General features: G+C 47.7%; 1 protein-coding gene across 1 annotated transcript in view; it reads right to left on the reverse strand.

Annotated features, from left to right (window-relative positions):
* OBSCN (obscurin, cytoskeletal calmodulin and titin-interacting RhoGEF) overlaps nucleotides 1-12,984 on the reverse strand; it is a 224,709-nt gene that overhangs the window by 39,659 nt on the left and 172,066 nt on the right. Inside the window, exons 91-98 of the mRNA XM_056857144.1 lie at nucleotides 10,028-10,137; nucleotides 9,471-9,583; nucleotides 8,704-8,872; nucleotides 6,869-6,950; nucleotides 4,566-4,766; nucleotides 4,125-4,185; nucleotides 3,529-3,606; nucleotides 1,651-1,823 (exon numbers count right to left, since the gene is read on the reverse strand). Of these exons, the coding sequence (XP_056713122.1) occupies nucleotides 1,651-1,823; nucleotides 3,529-3,606; nucleotides 4,125-4,185; nucleotides 4,566-4,766; nucleotides 6,869-6,950; nucleotides 8,704-8,872; nucleotides 9,471-9,583; nucleotides 10,028-10,137 (987 nt within the window). The remainder of the gene's footprint in view (nucleotides 1-1,650; nucleotides 1,824-3,528; nucleotides 3,607-4,124; nucleotides 4,186-4,565; nucleotides 4,767-6,868; nucleotides 6,951-8,703; nucleotides 8,873-9,470; nucleotides 9,584-10,027; nucleotides 10,138-12,984) is intronic.

Genomic DNA, 12,984 nt, shown 5'->3' on the forward strand with positions numbered 1-12,984 from the left:
GTTGAACCTGCATGAGGGTTCCCAGGTCCCTCTTTGCTACCAGCAGGAGGTTTTGGGGATGGAGCCTGAGGAGGGCGGGGTTTGGGGAGGGGCGGGACTTCAATGCCATAGAATCCAATTGCCAAAGTGGCCATTTTCTTCAGGGAAACTGATCTCTATCAGCTGGAGAGCAGTTGTAATAGTGGGAGATCTCCAGCTACTACCTAGAGGTTAGCAACCCTAACCTGCATAGATCAATTTAATGTTCAACTTGATGCCAACAAAGGCCCTAAAGCAGGGGTTCCCAACCTTTTTGAGCCGGCAGGCACCTTTGAAATTCTGACACACTGTGTTGGGCGCACAGCTTATTTTCAGTCACACAGTGACTGGGGTGGAAGCTGCTGCCAAAGCAATGCTTTTCAAAATCTGCACAGCCAATCAAACCTCTAACGACCAATCAGAAGCTTTGCTGGGCAAAAGCTCCACCTGGCCCCACCTACTTTTTGAAAACACTTGGTGGGCACCAATAAAGGTTTCGGGGGGGGGGCCATGGCACCGCTGGGCACCATGTTTGGGGACCCCTATGCTTAAATATCACTAGAACTCTCTTGATAAGCATCTAGAAACAACACTCTCAGGGGTGACTGCCATTTCTTCAATTCTGAAATTACTGGCTCAGTACCAAACAAGGCTATCAGACCAGGTTTTTGTTAGTCCATCCAGGTAGAAAGATTTTTTGGTCCTCAAGGGGACAGTGATCGGACAATATGAATGTAGTTTTCTTCAGAATACTTATTTCCAAGATCACACAAAACTCTAAAGCCAATGAGTGGTCAGTCAGTTGGGTTGTATACTATTTTGATATTGTAACTCGCCTGAGCCTGGTTCTGCTGACTCAGAAGTCTAAGATAATAAAAACAAAAATAGACTACTGGGTATTTATTACATATGCTAAGAAGGCCTGACCCAAAGCTTGAAGAGATAACTTGGACGTATGTGTCCAAGCACTTCAGACTACTATGCCTACAAGATACAATTCCTTGAGGTCAACTTATCATGTCCAGTAGCCATCAGTACTCACAAGCAATCCTGCTCTGTGTAATAAAGGTAAAGGTAAAGGTCCCCTGTGCAAGCACCAGGTCATTCCTGACCCATGGGGTGATGTCACATCCCGACGTTTACTAGGCAGACTTTGTTTACGGGGTGGTTTGCCTTTCCCAGTCATCTTCCCTTTACCCCCAGCAAGCTGGGTACTCATTTTACCGACCTCGGAAGGATGGAAAGATGAGTCAACCTTGAGCCGGCTACCTGAAACCAACTTCTGTTGGGACTGAACTCAGGTCGTGAGCAGAGCTTAGACTGCAGTACTGCAGCTTACCACTCTGCGCCACGGGGCTCTGTGTAATATACCCTCATAAAAGTGCAGGTGAAACAGGACGAGTTACAGACAAATAAGCCAATCTGGTATCACAGATTAATGTCTCTCATTGAGGCCAAGCTAGGTATGAAGTGGACAGCCATTTAAGCTCATTCATCTGTCTGTCCAATTCATATATAAAGCAGCGGATGGGGTCTAAATTAAACGATTAATAAGAACACATCCTACATTGGCTTGGAACTCTAAATGTATTCTGCATTTAGTATTAACATACATATATGTATATATTTTACCAGATATCAGATGCCATTGACACCGGTGACTGAGAGAGAATTTCTGGGGAGACAAACTCTGGAGACCCATATTTACTGTACTGAGGCTCGGCCGGATTTATCTTTTGAGCAAACCCAAAATCGCAGATCTTAATGTCGTCCTTGTCGTCATAGACCATCAAGATGTTGGAGGGCTGTGGAAACAGGAAAAAAGTGGGGGATGTACATGTGGTAGTGGATAGCTCAATGAAGATGTCAACCCAGTGTGCGGCTGCTGTAAAAAAGGCAAATTCCATGCTGGCCATAATTAGATGAGGAATAGAGAATAAAACTGCTGATATCATACTGCCCTTGTACAAATCTATGGTGAGACCACACTTGGAATACTGTGTACACTTCTGGTCACCACACCTAAAAAAGGATATTACAGAGCTTGAGAAGGTGCAGAAAAGAGCAACCAAAATGATTAGGGGACTAGAGCAACTGTCCTATGGGGAGCGGTTAGGACGCTTAGGGCTGTTTAGCTTGGAAAGAAGGTGGCTAAGGGGAGACATGATAGAGGTCTATAAAATTATGCATGGTTTGGAGAGAGTGGACAGGGAGAAGTTTTTCTCCCTCTCCCATAATACTAGAACACGGGGTCATCTGCTAAAGCTGGAGAGCGAAAGATTCAAAACAGATAAAAGGAAATATTTTTTCACACAACGCATAGTTAAATGCCCCAGGATGTGGTGATGGCTGCCAGCTTGGAGGGCTTTAAGAGGAAAGTGGACATATTCATGGAGGAAAGGGGTATTCATGGCTATTAGTTAGAATGGATACTAGTCATGCTGCATACCTATTCTCTCTAGTATCAGAGGAGCATGCCTATTATTTTGGGTGCGGTGGAGCACAGGCAGGATAGTGCTGCTGCATTCGTCTTGTTTGGGGGCTTCCTAGAGGCACCTGGTTGGCCACTGTGTGAACAGACTGCTGGACTTGATGGGCCTTGGTCTGATCCAGCAGGGCCTTTCTTACGTTCTTATGTTCTTAAAGTTTACCACTATTTGAGGCAGCAAGGTTATCTATCCCCTGCAGTTTATTTCTGTTAAGCTGTATGCGGAGAGGCCTGCGACCCTGTCCAGTAGTCGGGAATATTCATCACATGGACACATGAAGCTACCTTCTACTGAATCAGACCATTGGTCCATCAAACTCAGTATTGTCTACTCTGACTGGCAGCAGCTGTCCAGGGCCTCAGGCAGGTGTCTTTCATATCACCTACTGCCTGTTCCTTTTAAGAGGAGATGCCGGGGATTGAACCTGGGACCTTCTGCATGCCAAGGAGAGGCTCGTCCACTGAGCCAAAGCCCCTCCCAGAGACTGGCAGTCTTTTCACATCATCTACTAACTGGACCTTTTTGAAAATCTGGAGATGCTAGAAATTGAACTTGGGACTTGCAGCATGGAGTCAGTAGGCCTCCACAATCTCTGAGCCACCTCAAGAAGTTATGGCACACTCAGTCAACAGGATAGGAGCCTATGTCCTTATACATGAAAAGGACCCGGTGTGAAATCTCTCTCAGGCCTAGGAGAAATATCTTCCAGAAGATCTGAAGCGTTTACTGAACCCTCAGAACATGGGGAGTTAGACTATGGAGACCATTGCTCCAAACTGAGGTCCTTGAGGCCTAGGTCTTTGTCAACTTCTTTCTTTCCACCCATCACCAGATAGGGTTTATGCCGATTTTTTTCACCCAAACCAAAACTTTGTCACATGCTTCCCAAAATGTCCTTTAAAGCAGTGTATCCCCACAGAAGTTACTAAAACTGATACCCGAATGTGTCTCCAAGAAAGACTTCCTGCAATTTATTAAACAATTCCTACAACTCACTGTGCATCTCCTGTTCAAAGGTTACCTTAATGTCCAAGTGAAGTATTTCATTTTCATGGATATAGGCAATCCCTTCTAAAAGTTGTTTAATATATAGCTTGACCTATAAGTGAAAAAATAACCAAACAAAAAGTTTAATGGGGAATTTAATAGGGGATTTGGAGAGGTTTTTGCATTCCTGAGGGCATAGAGCAAGTATCACTGGGGGAGTGGGGGGGGTAGCTGTGAATTTCCTGTGTTGTGCAGGAGGTTGGACTAGATGACCCTTTAGGGATCTTCCAGCTCTATGTTTCTAGGTTTCAGAATGAAAAAATGCCATTCTGATTTCAAAGGTATTCTGGACTCAAGCTCTACTCCATCTGTGGCAACACTAAGGGACACCAACACTAGGTTGGCACATTCCTGGAGATTTGGGGCTGTAGCATGGAGAGGACAGGGTTTGGACCTCAGTGGGGTACAAGGCCAGAGAGTCCACTCTCCAAAACAGCCATTTTCTCCAGGGGAATTGATCTGCATAGTCTGGAGATGAACTGTAATTCTGGGAGATCTCCAGGGCTCACCTGGAGGTTGGTAACCCTAGCCAAAGCCATGCCCAAAAGATATATAAGAAACAAAAATCACCTCCGTTTCCGTTACCACGTTCTTCCTGAACAACCTGTCCAAAAGCTCTTCATTGGAGCATCTCACGTATTAAGGAACATGGAGTGTTTTGAGACAGTATAAAGCAACGGATAAATTGTGGACTACCGTAATTATCCAACCTCAGAAGAATCCTGTGAGTCAAACGAACAATTAAGAGTACCCTTTTAAGAAAGGAGAATGGAAGCTGAAGCTGTTGGCGGCCCAAGATATTTTGGCAACCCAGGGAGATGTTGCTTAATAATGTCTGAATAGGTGCAGATGAGGGTGGGGTACCACTCTAGTGTCAGATGCTGGCACCCCGACTTTAATTGCATTGTTTCGGATATGTTGCTTGCCATTGCTAAATCGCCCTCCCCAGCACACTTCTGCAGAAACAACTAACACACATCCCACCCCTGGATTTTCAACAACAAAGGATACAGCTCCAAAATAAGGATCAAGGTCTTCCGCGTCTCGAATTCGTCCAGCAGCCGAGTGATCCTGTCATGGGACAGCGTGGCTAGAACGTCCCTCTCGCGATAGGCCTGATCCCTTGTTTTGCTGCGCAGTGGAATGAATTTGGCTGCACAGAGCATTCGGTTGTCCTTATGGACAACCCTCTTGAGGAAGCCAAAGGAACCCCTGTAAAGATTTAAAAACCAAGGCTTTAAGGGGAAGACTCAAGTCCAGGGTTGGTTCCAGGTTTGGCGGGGTCCTAGGTAGAAACTGCTCAGAGCCCCTTCTTTCGTCTGCCCACCACCAGCCTCCAACTTACAGCATTCTTCCCACACATACACCTACATACCCTTCCTCCACCTACTCATAAGAACATAAGAAGAGTGATGTTGGTCCATCTAGTCCAGCATCGAGTCTCACACAGTGGCCAACCAGTTCCTCTGAAGGGCCAACAACAGGGCGTAGGGCTCAAGGTCTTTATTAAACATAAGAAGAGGCCTGCTGGATCAGACTAGTGAGGGTCCCTCTAGTCCATCATCCTGTCTCACACAGTGGCCAACCAGTTCCTCTGGAGGTCCAACAACACAGGGCAGAGAAGAGGGCATTGAGGCCAAGGCCTTTATTAGAACATAAGAAGAGCCCTGCTGGATCAGACTAGTGAGGGTCCATCTAGTCCATCATCCTGTCTCACACAGTGGTCAACCAGTTCCTCTGGAGGTCCAACAATCAGGGCATAGAGGCCGAGGCCTTCATAAGAACATTAGAAGAGCCCTGCCAGATCAGACCAGTGGTCCATCTAGGCCAGCATCCTGTCTTACACAGTGGTCAACCAGTTCCTCTGGAGGTCCAACAACAGGGCATAGAGGCTGAGGCCTTCCCCTGATGTTGCCTCCTGGCACTGGGATTCAGAGGTTGACTGCCTCTGAATGTGGAGGTTCCCTTTAGCCACTGTGGCTAGTAGCCACTGATAGACCTCTCCTCCATGAATCTGTCCAATCCCTCTTTAAAGCTGTCTATGCCTCTGGCCATCACGACGTCCTCAGGCAGAGAACTCCACATTTTAATCACTCGCTATGTAACGACGTATTTCCTGAATGGACTGGCCATCAGCTTCATTGCATGCCCTCGAGTTCTAGTATTTTGGGAGGGGGGATTCATGAGCCCTCCCACTGCATATGCTCACAGCTGCCCACAGTCCCGTTCCCCAAAGGTGTCAGACAATGCACAATTAGGAGCATTACCACTGTGGCTGCCATAAGCATCATCACCATAGTGCAACGGCACAACCTTCCCCGGTATGTGCAGTCGAGAACATGGGCGGCAGAATGCTCCTAAGTGGACGGGGTAGTGGGAGCTGACGGGAGGGCAAGGCAGGTTTGTGGGCAGGGAGATGGCAGAGGTGGGCCCTGCTAGAAGCCCTGGGCCCTGGCAGCTGCCCGTCCTAGGGGATGCTCATGCCGGCCCTGCTTATGTTTCCAGTACATAATGAAAGAAGATGTCTTTCTTATTTAAGAAGATAATTCACAGTGGGTAGCCGTGTTAGTCTGTCTGCAGTAGGAGAAAAGAGCAAGAGTCCAGTAGCACCTTAAAGACTAACAAAAATATTTTCTGGCAGGGTATGAGCTTTCGTGAGCCACAGCTCACTTCTTCAGATACTTTTTCAGGTATCTGAAGAAGTGAGCTGTGGCTCACGAAAGCTCATACCCTGCCAGAAAATATTTTTGTTAGTCTTTAAGGTGCTACTGGACTCTTGCTCTTTTCTATTATTTAAGAAGAGCTGGTTTTTATATACCGATTTCCTCTACCTTTTAAGGAGATTCAAACCGGCTTACAATATCCTTCCCTTCCTCTCCCCCACAAAAAAACACCTTGTGAGGTAGGTGAGGCTGAGACAGTTCAGAGAGAACTGTGACTAGCCCAAGGTCACCCAGCTGGCTTCATGTGTAGGGGTGGGGAAACAAACCCAGCTCACCAGATTAGAGTCCGTCGCTCCGAACCACTACACCGCGTTTTCTCTCCGTCCCCAAAGCAACAGGACCAAAGATGGCTCTCTGGCTGAGCTACCCAAGTGGCAACTTGAGATGGCAAAGCCAGGCACCAATGCTCCATCAGTGGTGCGGAAGGAGACTGGCACCCCCTCCTGGACGAGCACCAGCACCAGCTGGTCTGACTCTCAAAGACTATTTACCTTGCTTGGGGCCACAAAAAAACCCTTGAACCAACCCTGAACCACACAACAACACAAACAGAGTGTATCATTTCTGTGGAACTGGAAAAGCTTCCCTGACCTTGCTATTTCTTGCTTGACCTCGTAGAAGGAATGGAGCTTTCTTCTTGTGCTCTCTTTCTTTGCCTCTTGGCTTTTCTTGTCTGCGGGACAACACCAAAAAGGAAAAGTGAACAAAGCAACAAAAACTGAAAAAATAATTAAAATGCCTGGCTTTTCTGCATGATCTAGGTCTCGTTTGCTGACTGCGTTCCACACCTCTTCCCTTCCAAGGAGCATATTTGTGGGGGCAACGCTGCATTTTTTTCCGAGCGCCGTACCTGAGCAAATGGGATACTTCCGTTGGGTAGTTTATTAGCTGCAGTTGTGGTTGCTGGTCTGTAATCTAATGGCTATAAAGAGTTGCTTCACCTAGATCCAAATCGCTGATTCACCAAGCCCGGTACTGTCAGTACCTGTTCTGGCATCAATTCTGCGGGATTTCAGATACAAGACGTCCCAAGTCCAACTACCCAGAATTATTTAACTGGAGATGCCAGCGGAGCCTGGGACCTCACTCATGGCACAGGATGCGCTCTCTCGTTTGTGCGTCATCAGCATAACTGACTTACGATGCCCTGTTCCCATCCAAGCCACTGCCTGTACCTGCATCATGGAATGCCCACAAACATTCTAACTGCGTGGAGTGATGGTGATATTGTCAGTCAGAAACTGGACACGCAACGCTGCTTCTTGGAAGGGAATGCAATTTTAATTTGGCCTCGTGACCGGTCGAGTTGTGCAAGCAGGAGGAAAGGTTGTAAGGGGGGGAAGGCTCAGGAAGTAGGGAGTCTCAGGTCCCAGGGGCCCAGATGAAGGGCAAGGAAGCTCTCACACAAGACAAGAGCAGAGAAAACCCTACCCACAGGCCATACGGATGGGAAGGCACATATTTTTTTGCCAGGCAAAGCAAGCCAGTTTGGGACTCACTGGGGGTTGAACCACATTAGAGTTGCCAGTTCTGGGTTAAGAAATACCTGGAGATTTTTGGGGTGGAGCCTGAAGATGGCGGGGTTTGGGGAGGGACTTTAATGCCATAGAGTCCAATTGCCAAAGCGGCTATTTTCTCCAGGGGAACTGATCTCTATCAGCTGGAGATCAGTTGTAATAGCGGGAGATCTCCATCCGATAGAGATCAGTTCCCCAGGAGAAAATGGCGACTTTGGCAATTGGACTCTATGGCATTGAAGTCCCTCCCCTCCCCAAACCCCACCCTCCTCAGGCTTTGCCCCAAAAACCTCCCGCCAGTGGCAAAGAGGGACCTGACAACCCTATATATTGTACTTAGTATACTCAAAGTACTTCCAGGGTGAACTTTTGACAGTGCGCAACCCGCGCAATGCGTCCACATCACTTCCGGTTTTACCCGGAAGTGATGCGGACGCTCTATCAATCTCTGCCACTCTGGTTTCCATAGAGTTTCGGTGGAGGTTGCTAGAGCGTCCGCGTCACTTCCAGGTAAAACCGGAAGTGAAGTGGGCGCGGGTGACTGGTGGATTGGTGGGATTTTACCCACCACCAGGCACTTGGTAACCCTAGTTCAGTAGCCTTCAGCTCGATTCCACATGGGGAATTATGCCTGCAGCTTCAAAGAGCAGATATCTGTGTAGTGTGTGTGTATAGGGTTTCCAGGTCCCTCTTTACCACCGGCGGGAGCTTTGGGGGGCAGATCCTGAGGAGGGTGGGGTTTGGGAAGGAACTTTCATGGGGTATAATGCCATAAAGTCCATCTTCCAATGCAGCCATTTTCTCCAGGTAAATTGATCTCTGATGCCTGGAGATCAGTTGTAATCCCAGGAGATCTCCAGCCACCCCCTGGAGGTCGGCAACTCTACTAGCAGAAACTATCCATACTACCTTCTTGCACCACTAATTCTGCTTTGCATAACACCTCCCCTCCTGTGTTTTTAGCCATGCAGGTGTAGACGCCGCCATCTTCGGATCTGGTCTGGTACAGAATTAAAGAGTATCTTGTGCCCTCGCTGAACAGACGGACTCTTTCGCTGTCTGCCAATAAGGAAATACCCTGGAAGAAGGAAAAGCCATAGTGAGCGGCAGATCAGGTCCGACCAATACTATTTACATTCGAGTCTGGTGGCGCTTCTCTCTAAGGTGCTCAAATGCAGCTGTTCTACAGCAGAACAACATGGCTAACCTCTGAAGCAAGACTATTTAGGCCATTTATACAGGGCTGTTTCCCTCCCGATCACCTCGCTGACTGCTCCAGTGCTTCATTTTGATTATGCATGCCTTTTGCAACTGTCAGAGGTCGCCTCGCTCTCCCGCACATTTTGCCCGTGTTTTCCAGATGCTGTTTTAGCGAGAATCCGGAAAACACGGGCAAAACACGTGGAAACCCTCAGGGAGAGCGAGGCGACCTCCTCCACACGAGCGGCGGACTCTGATCTGGAGAACCAGGTTTGAGTCCCTGCTCCTCCACATGAAAGCCTTCTGGGTGACCTTGGACTAGTCACAGTTCTCTCCGAACTCTCTCAGCCCCACATACCTTACAAGGTGTGTGTTGTGGGGAGAGGCAGGGAAGGCAATTGTAAGCGTGGTTGAGACTCCTTAAAGGTAGAAAAAATTGGGGTATAAAAACCAACTCTTCTTCTTCTTCTACCTACCTTGAACCAAGTAACGGTTGGCTGGGGATTCCCTTCAATAATGGCATCGAATTTTGCCATCTCCCCACATCGAACCAGAACATCTTCAATCGTCACTTGCATGTACGGAGGGGCTGTGAGACATAACATTCCAGTCAGTTTTCCAAAAAAAGAAGAGAAACAAAGCAGAGCTGTGATCCATTTCTCTCTTCTCTGAAGAGGCTTCATTCTTGTGCCCCATAACCTACGACGGGAAGTGAGACGAGGCCATGCCCTGCCCCCCCGCCCCTTCATGTGCATGGTGAACCACGAATTCAAGTGGGGAACAGATGGGAAGGGGCTGTGGCTCAGTGGTAGAGCCTCTGCTTGGCATGCAGAAGGTCCCAGGTTCAATCCCCAGCATCTCCTGTTAAAGGGACCAGGCAAGAAGTTGATGTGAAAGACCCCTGCCTGAGACCCAGGAGAGCCACTGCTGGTCTGAGTAAACAATACTGACTTTGATGGACCGAGGGTCTGATTCAGCTTCATGTGTGTGTTTATGTTGACCTCATGCCAGAACATGTAGTGGGTCATCTTACTTGCCACACTCTTCTCTGCTGCACAGACAGAGGTCTGGTCCATGGTCTCCCTGTAAGCTTCCCTCCGCACATCCCCGATGACATCAGCTGCCGCCGCGATTTGGGGTGTCCTTTAAACATTGAATCAAGAAGGAAGGATCATAATGCGACCAGAACTTATGAGACACAATAACCAGCCCCTGTGCAGATCAGAATTGCCCACTACTTCAAATGAGACAACCAAAATAGCCACCAAAAGATTGTTTGAAATGAGAAGCAATTATTTTCCAGTAAGTTATGGGTACGAAAACCCTTTTGCATGAGATCAAGATTCAAGTCCAGTAGTACCTTGGGGAGGGGCTGTGGCTCAGTGGTAGAGCCTCTGCTTGGCATGCAGAAGGTCCCAAGTTCAATCCCCGGCATCTCCAGTTAAAGGGACTAGGCAGGTAGGTGATGTGAAAGACTCCTGCCTGAGACCCTGGAGAGCCACTGCCAGTCTGAGTAGACAATACTGACTTTGATGGACCGAGGGTCTGATTCAGTATAAGGCAGCTTCATGTGTGTTCGTGCATACCTTAAAGACCAACAAGATTTCCAAGATATAAGCTTTCATGAGTCAAAGCTCCCTTCGTAGGAACATGTACCTGATGGAGGGAGCTTTGACTCGTGAACTTTCATTCTAGGGATCTTCTGCGTGGTGCCCATGGGAGCCACGGCATCTGTCAACACCTTTCCTGGTGCCCAACCAGTGTTTTCAGAAGGTGGGTGGGGCTTCTCCCCAGCAAGTTTTCTGATTGGCCATTGGACATTTGATTGTCGGTGCAGGTTTTTAAAAACATAGGTTTAGTAGAAGCCATTGGGTGGCAGCCATTTTGTAGCTGTGCCCACCACACTGTGTTAGAAGGTACCCGCAGTATCACAAAAGCTGGAGATCCCAGGCTTATACCCTGGAAATCTTGTTGTTTTTAAGATGCTACTAGGATTGCAAACTCTGGGTTCAGACATACCCGGAGAGTTGAGGGTGGAGCCTGGGGAGGGTTGGTTTTAGGGAGGGGAGGGACCTGGGTAGGGTATAACGCCATGCAGTCCACTGTCCAAAGCAGCCATTCCTGCCAGAAGTGGGATAAATGTTTTAAATAAATTAATAATAATAAATAGGGTTGCCAGGTCCCTCTTCATCGCTGGCAGGAGGTTTTTTGGGGTGGAGACTAAGGAGGGCGGGGTTTGGGGAGGGGCTTCAATGCCATAGAGTCCAATTGCCAAAGGGGCCATTTTCTCCAGGTGAACTGATCTCTATCGGTTGGAGATCGGTTGGGACAGCAGGAGATCTCCAGCTAGTACCTGGAGGTTGGCAACCCTAGGTGCTACTGGACTCAAATCTTGCTCCCCTACTGCAGATCACCATGGCTATCCACCTAAAACTATCTTTTACATGAGGTTATCAACTTTATTTCTCTCTCCTTAGGAAAATATTTTTGCAATATCCGTCTCAATCCGTCTTGTTGGCTATAAACTGGACCACTGTTGCTTACCCTTCCTTCTAGTGGTAAATCTTCATGTATACTCTAAGAAGGACTGCATTCTGAGTCACGTTATGGTTACTCCATCTAGTTGCTAGGGTTGTCACTCCAGGTTGGGAAATACCTGGAGATTTTGGGGGTGGAGCCTGAGGAGGGTGGGGTTTGGAGAGGGGAGGGACTTGAAATGCCTGTAATCATTATTATTATCTGAATGTATGCTTTTGTGTTCAGTCTGCATGACTGCTCTTGTGGAAATGCTAGGCCTAAAGTATTAAGAGCTGATTCGAAACACTATGTGTTCATGTGCACACACATGAGGGCTTTGGGAAGGTGGCACCCAGGAGCCATGAGTCAGTAAATCAGGCCCTCTGTGTCTGGCACAGCCTTCCACCAATACACAGCCCAGAATTACCTACTGCTTAAGGAATGTTAGGTTTTGGTTCCTGTTGTAGATCATGTAACCAACTAAAGTGCCCGCCTCAACCCCCACTGATAGGCCTATGCTAATCCAAAGGTGTTCATTATTGGATCTTTGTATGTCTATGCTCAATGTTACGTGTGTTGTACCACCCCTGACCAGAGGTTATAAAGGTTCTAACAACCCTTTGTTCTGGTGTGTGAATTTACCTGCTTCTTTTGAGGTAAACACACCCGACTGTATTTATTTTGGCCACAATAAACAGATCGTTAATCTCCTAACCTCTGACTGTATTATTATTGGCTATTGAGTAATACAGGACTACTTCAGACTTTAATGCCATAGAGTCCAATTGCCAAAGCAGCCATTTTCTCCAGGGGAACTGATCTCTGTCAACTGGAGATCAGTTGTAATAGTGGGAGATCTCCATCCACCACCTCTACCAGTTGCCGAGGTCGAAGCTAGTGACTTCAGTGGGCTTGAGGTTCTTTTCCTCCCCACAAAAAGAGTGAATGAATTTCCAACCCCATTTCCCCGTTCATGGCCTATATTTCCCCAGCTGACATTTCTTCAGCAACGTATAGTTAACTGGTGGAACTCCCTGCCCCAGGATGTGGTGATGGCTGCCAACTTGGAAGGCTTTAAGAGGGGAGTGGATATGTTAATAGAGGAGAGGGGTATTCATGGCTTCTAGTTAAAATGGACACTAGTCATGATGCATACCTATTCTCTCCAGGACCAGAGGAGCATGTCAAATATATTAGGTGCTGTGGAACACAGGCAGGATGGTGCTGCTGCAGTCATCTGGTTTGGGGGCTTCCTAGAGGCACCTGGTTGGCCACTGTGTGGACAGTCTGCTGGACTTGATGGGCCTTGGTCTGATCCAGCAGGGCTTTTCTTATGTTCTTATGTTCTAATCACATCAATAATCTTGCTCAAACTGAGATTGCTAAATGAATGGAATGGTATCTCGGTGCTTATTAGCATTTTCTCTAACTGCCCATGCCATCCAGAGCTGCAGAACTATACGTTGAGGTTAC

Source organism: Euleptes europaea, chromosome 11, assembly GCF_029931775.1.
Source record: "Euleptes europaea isolate rEulEur1 chromosome 11, rEulEur1.hap1, whole genome shotgun sequence".
In the NCBI taxonomy this organism is placed as follows: Eukaryota; Metazoa; Chordata; class Lepidosauria; order Squamata; family Sphaerodactylidae; genus Euleptes; species Euleptes europaea.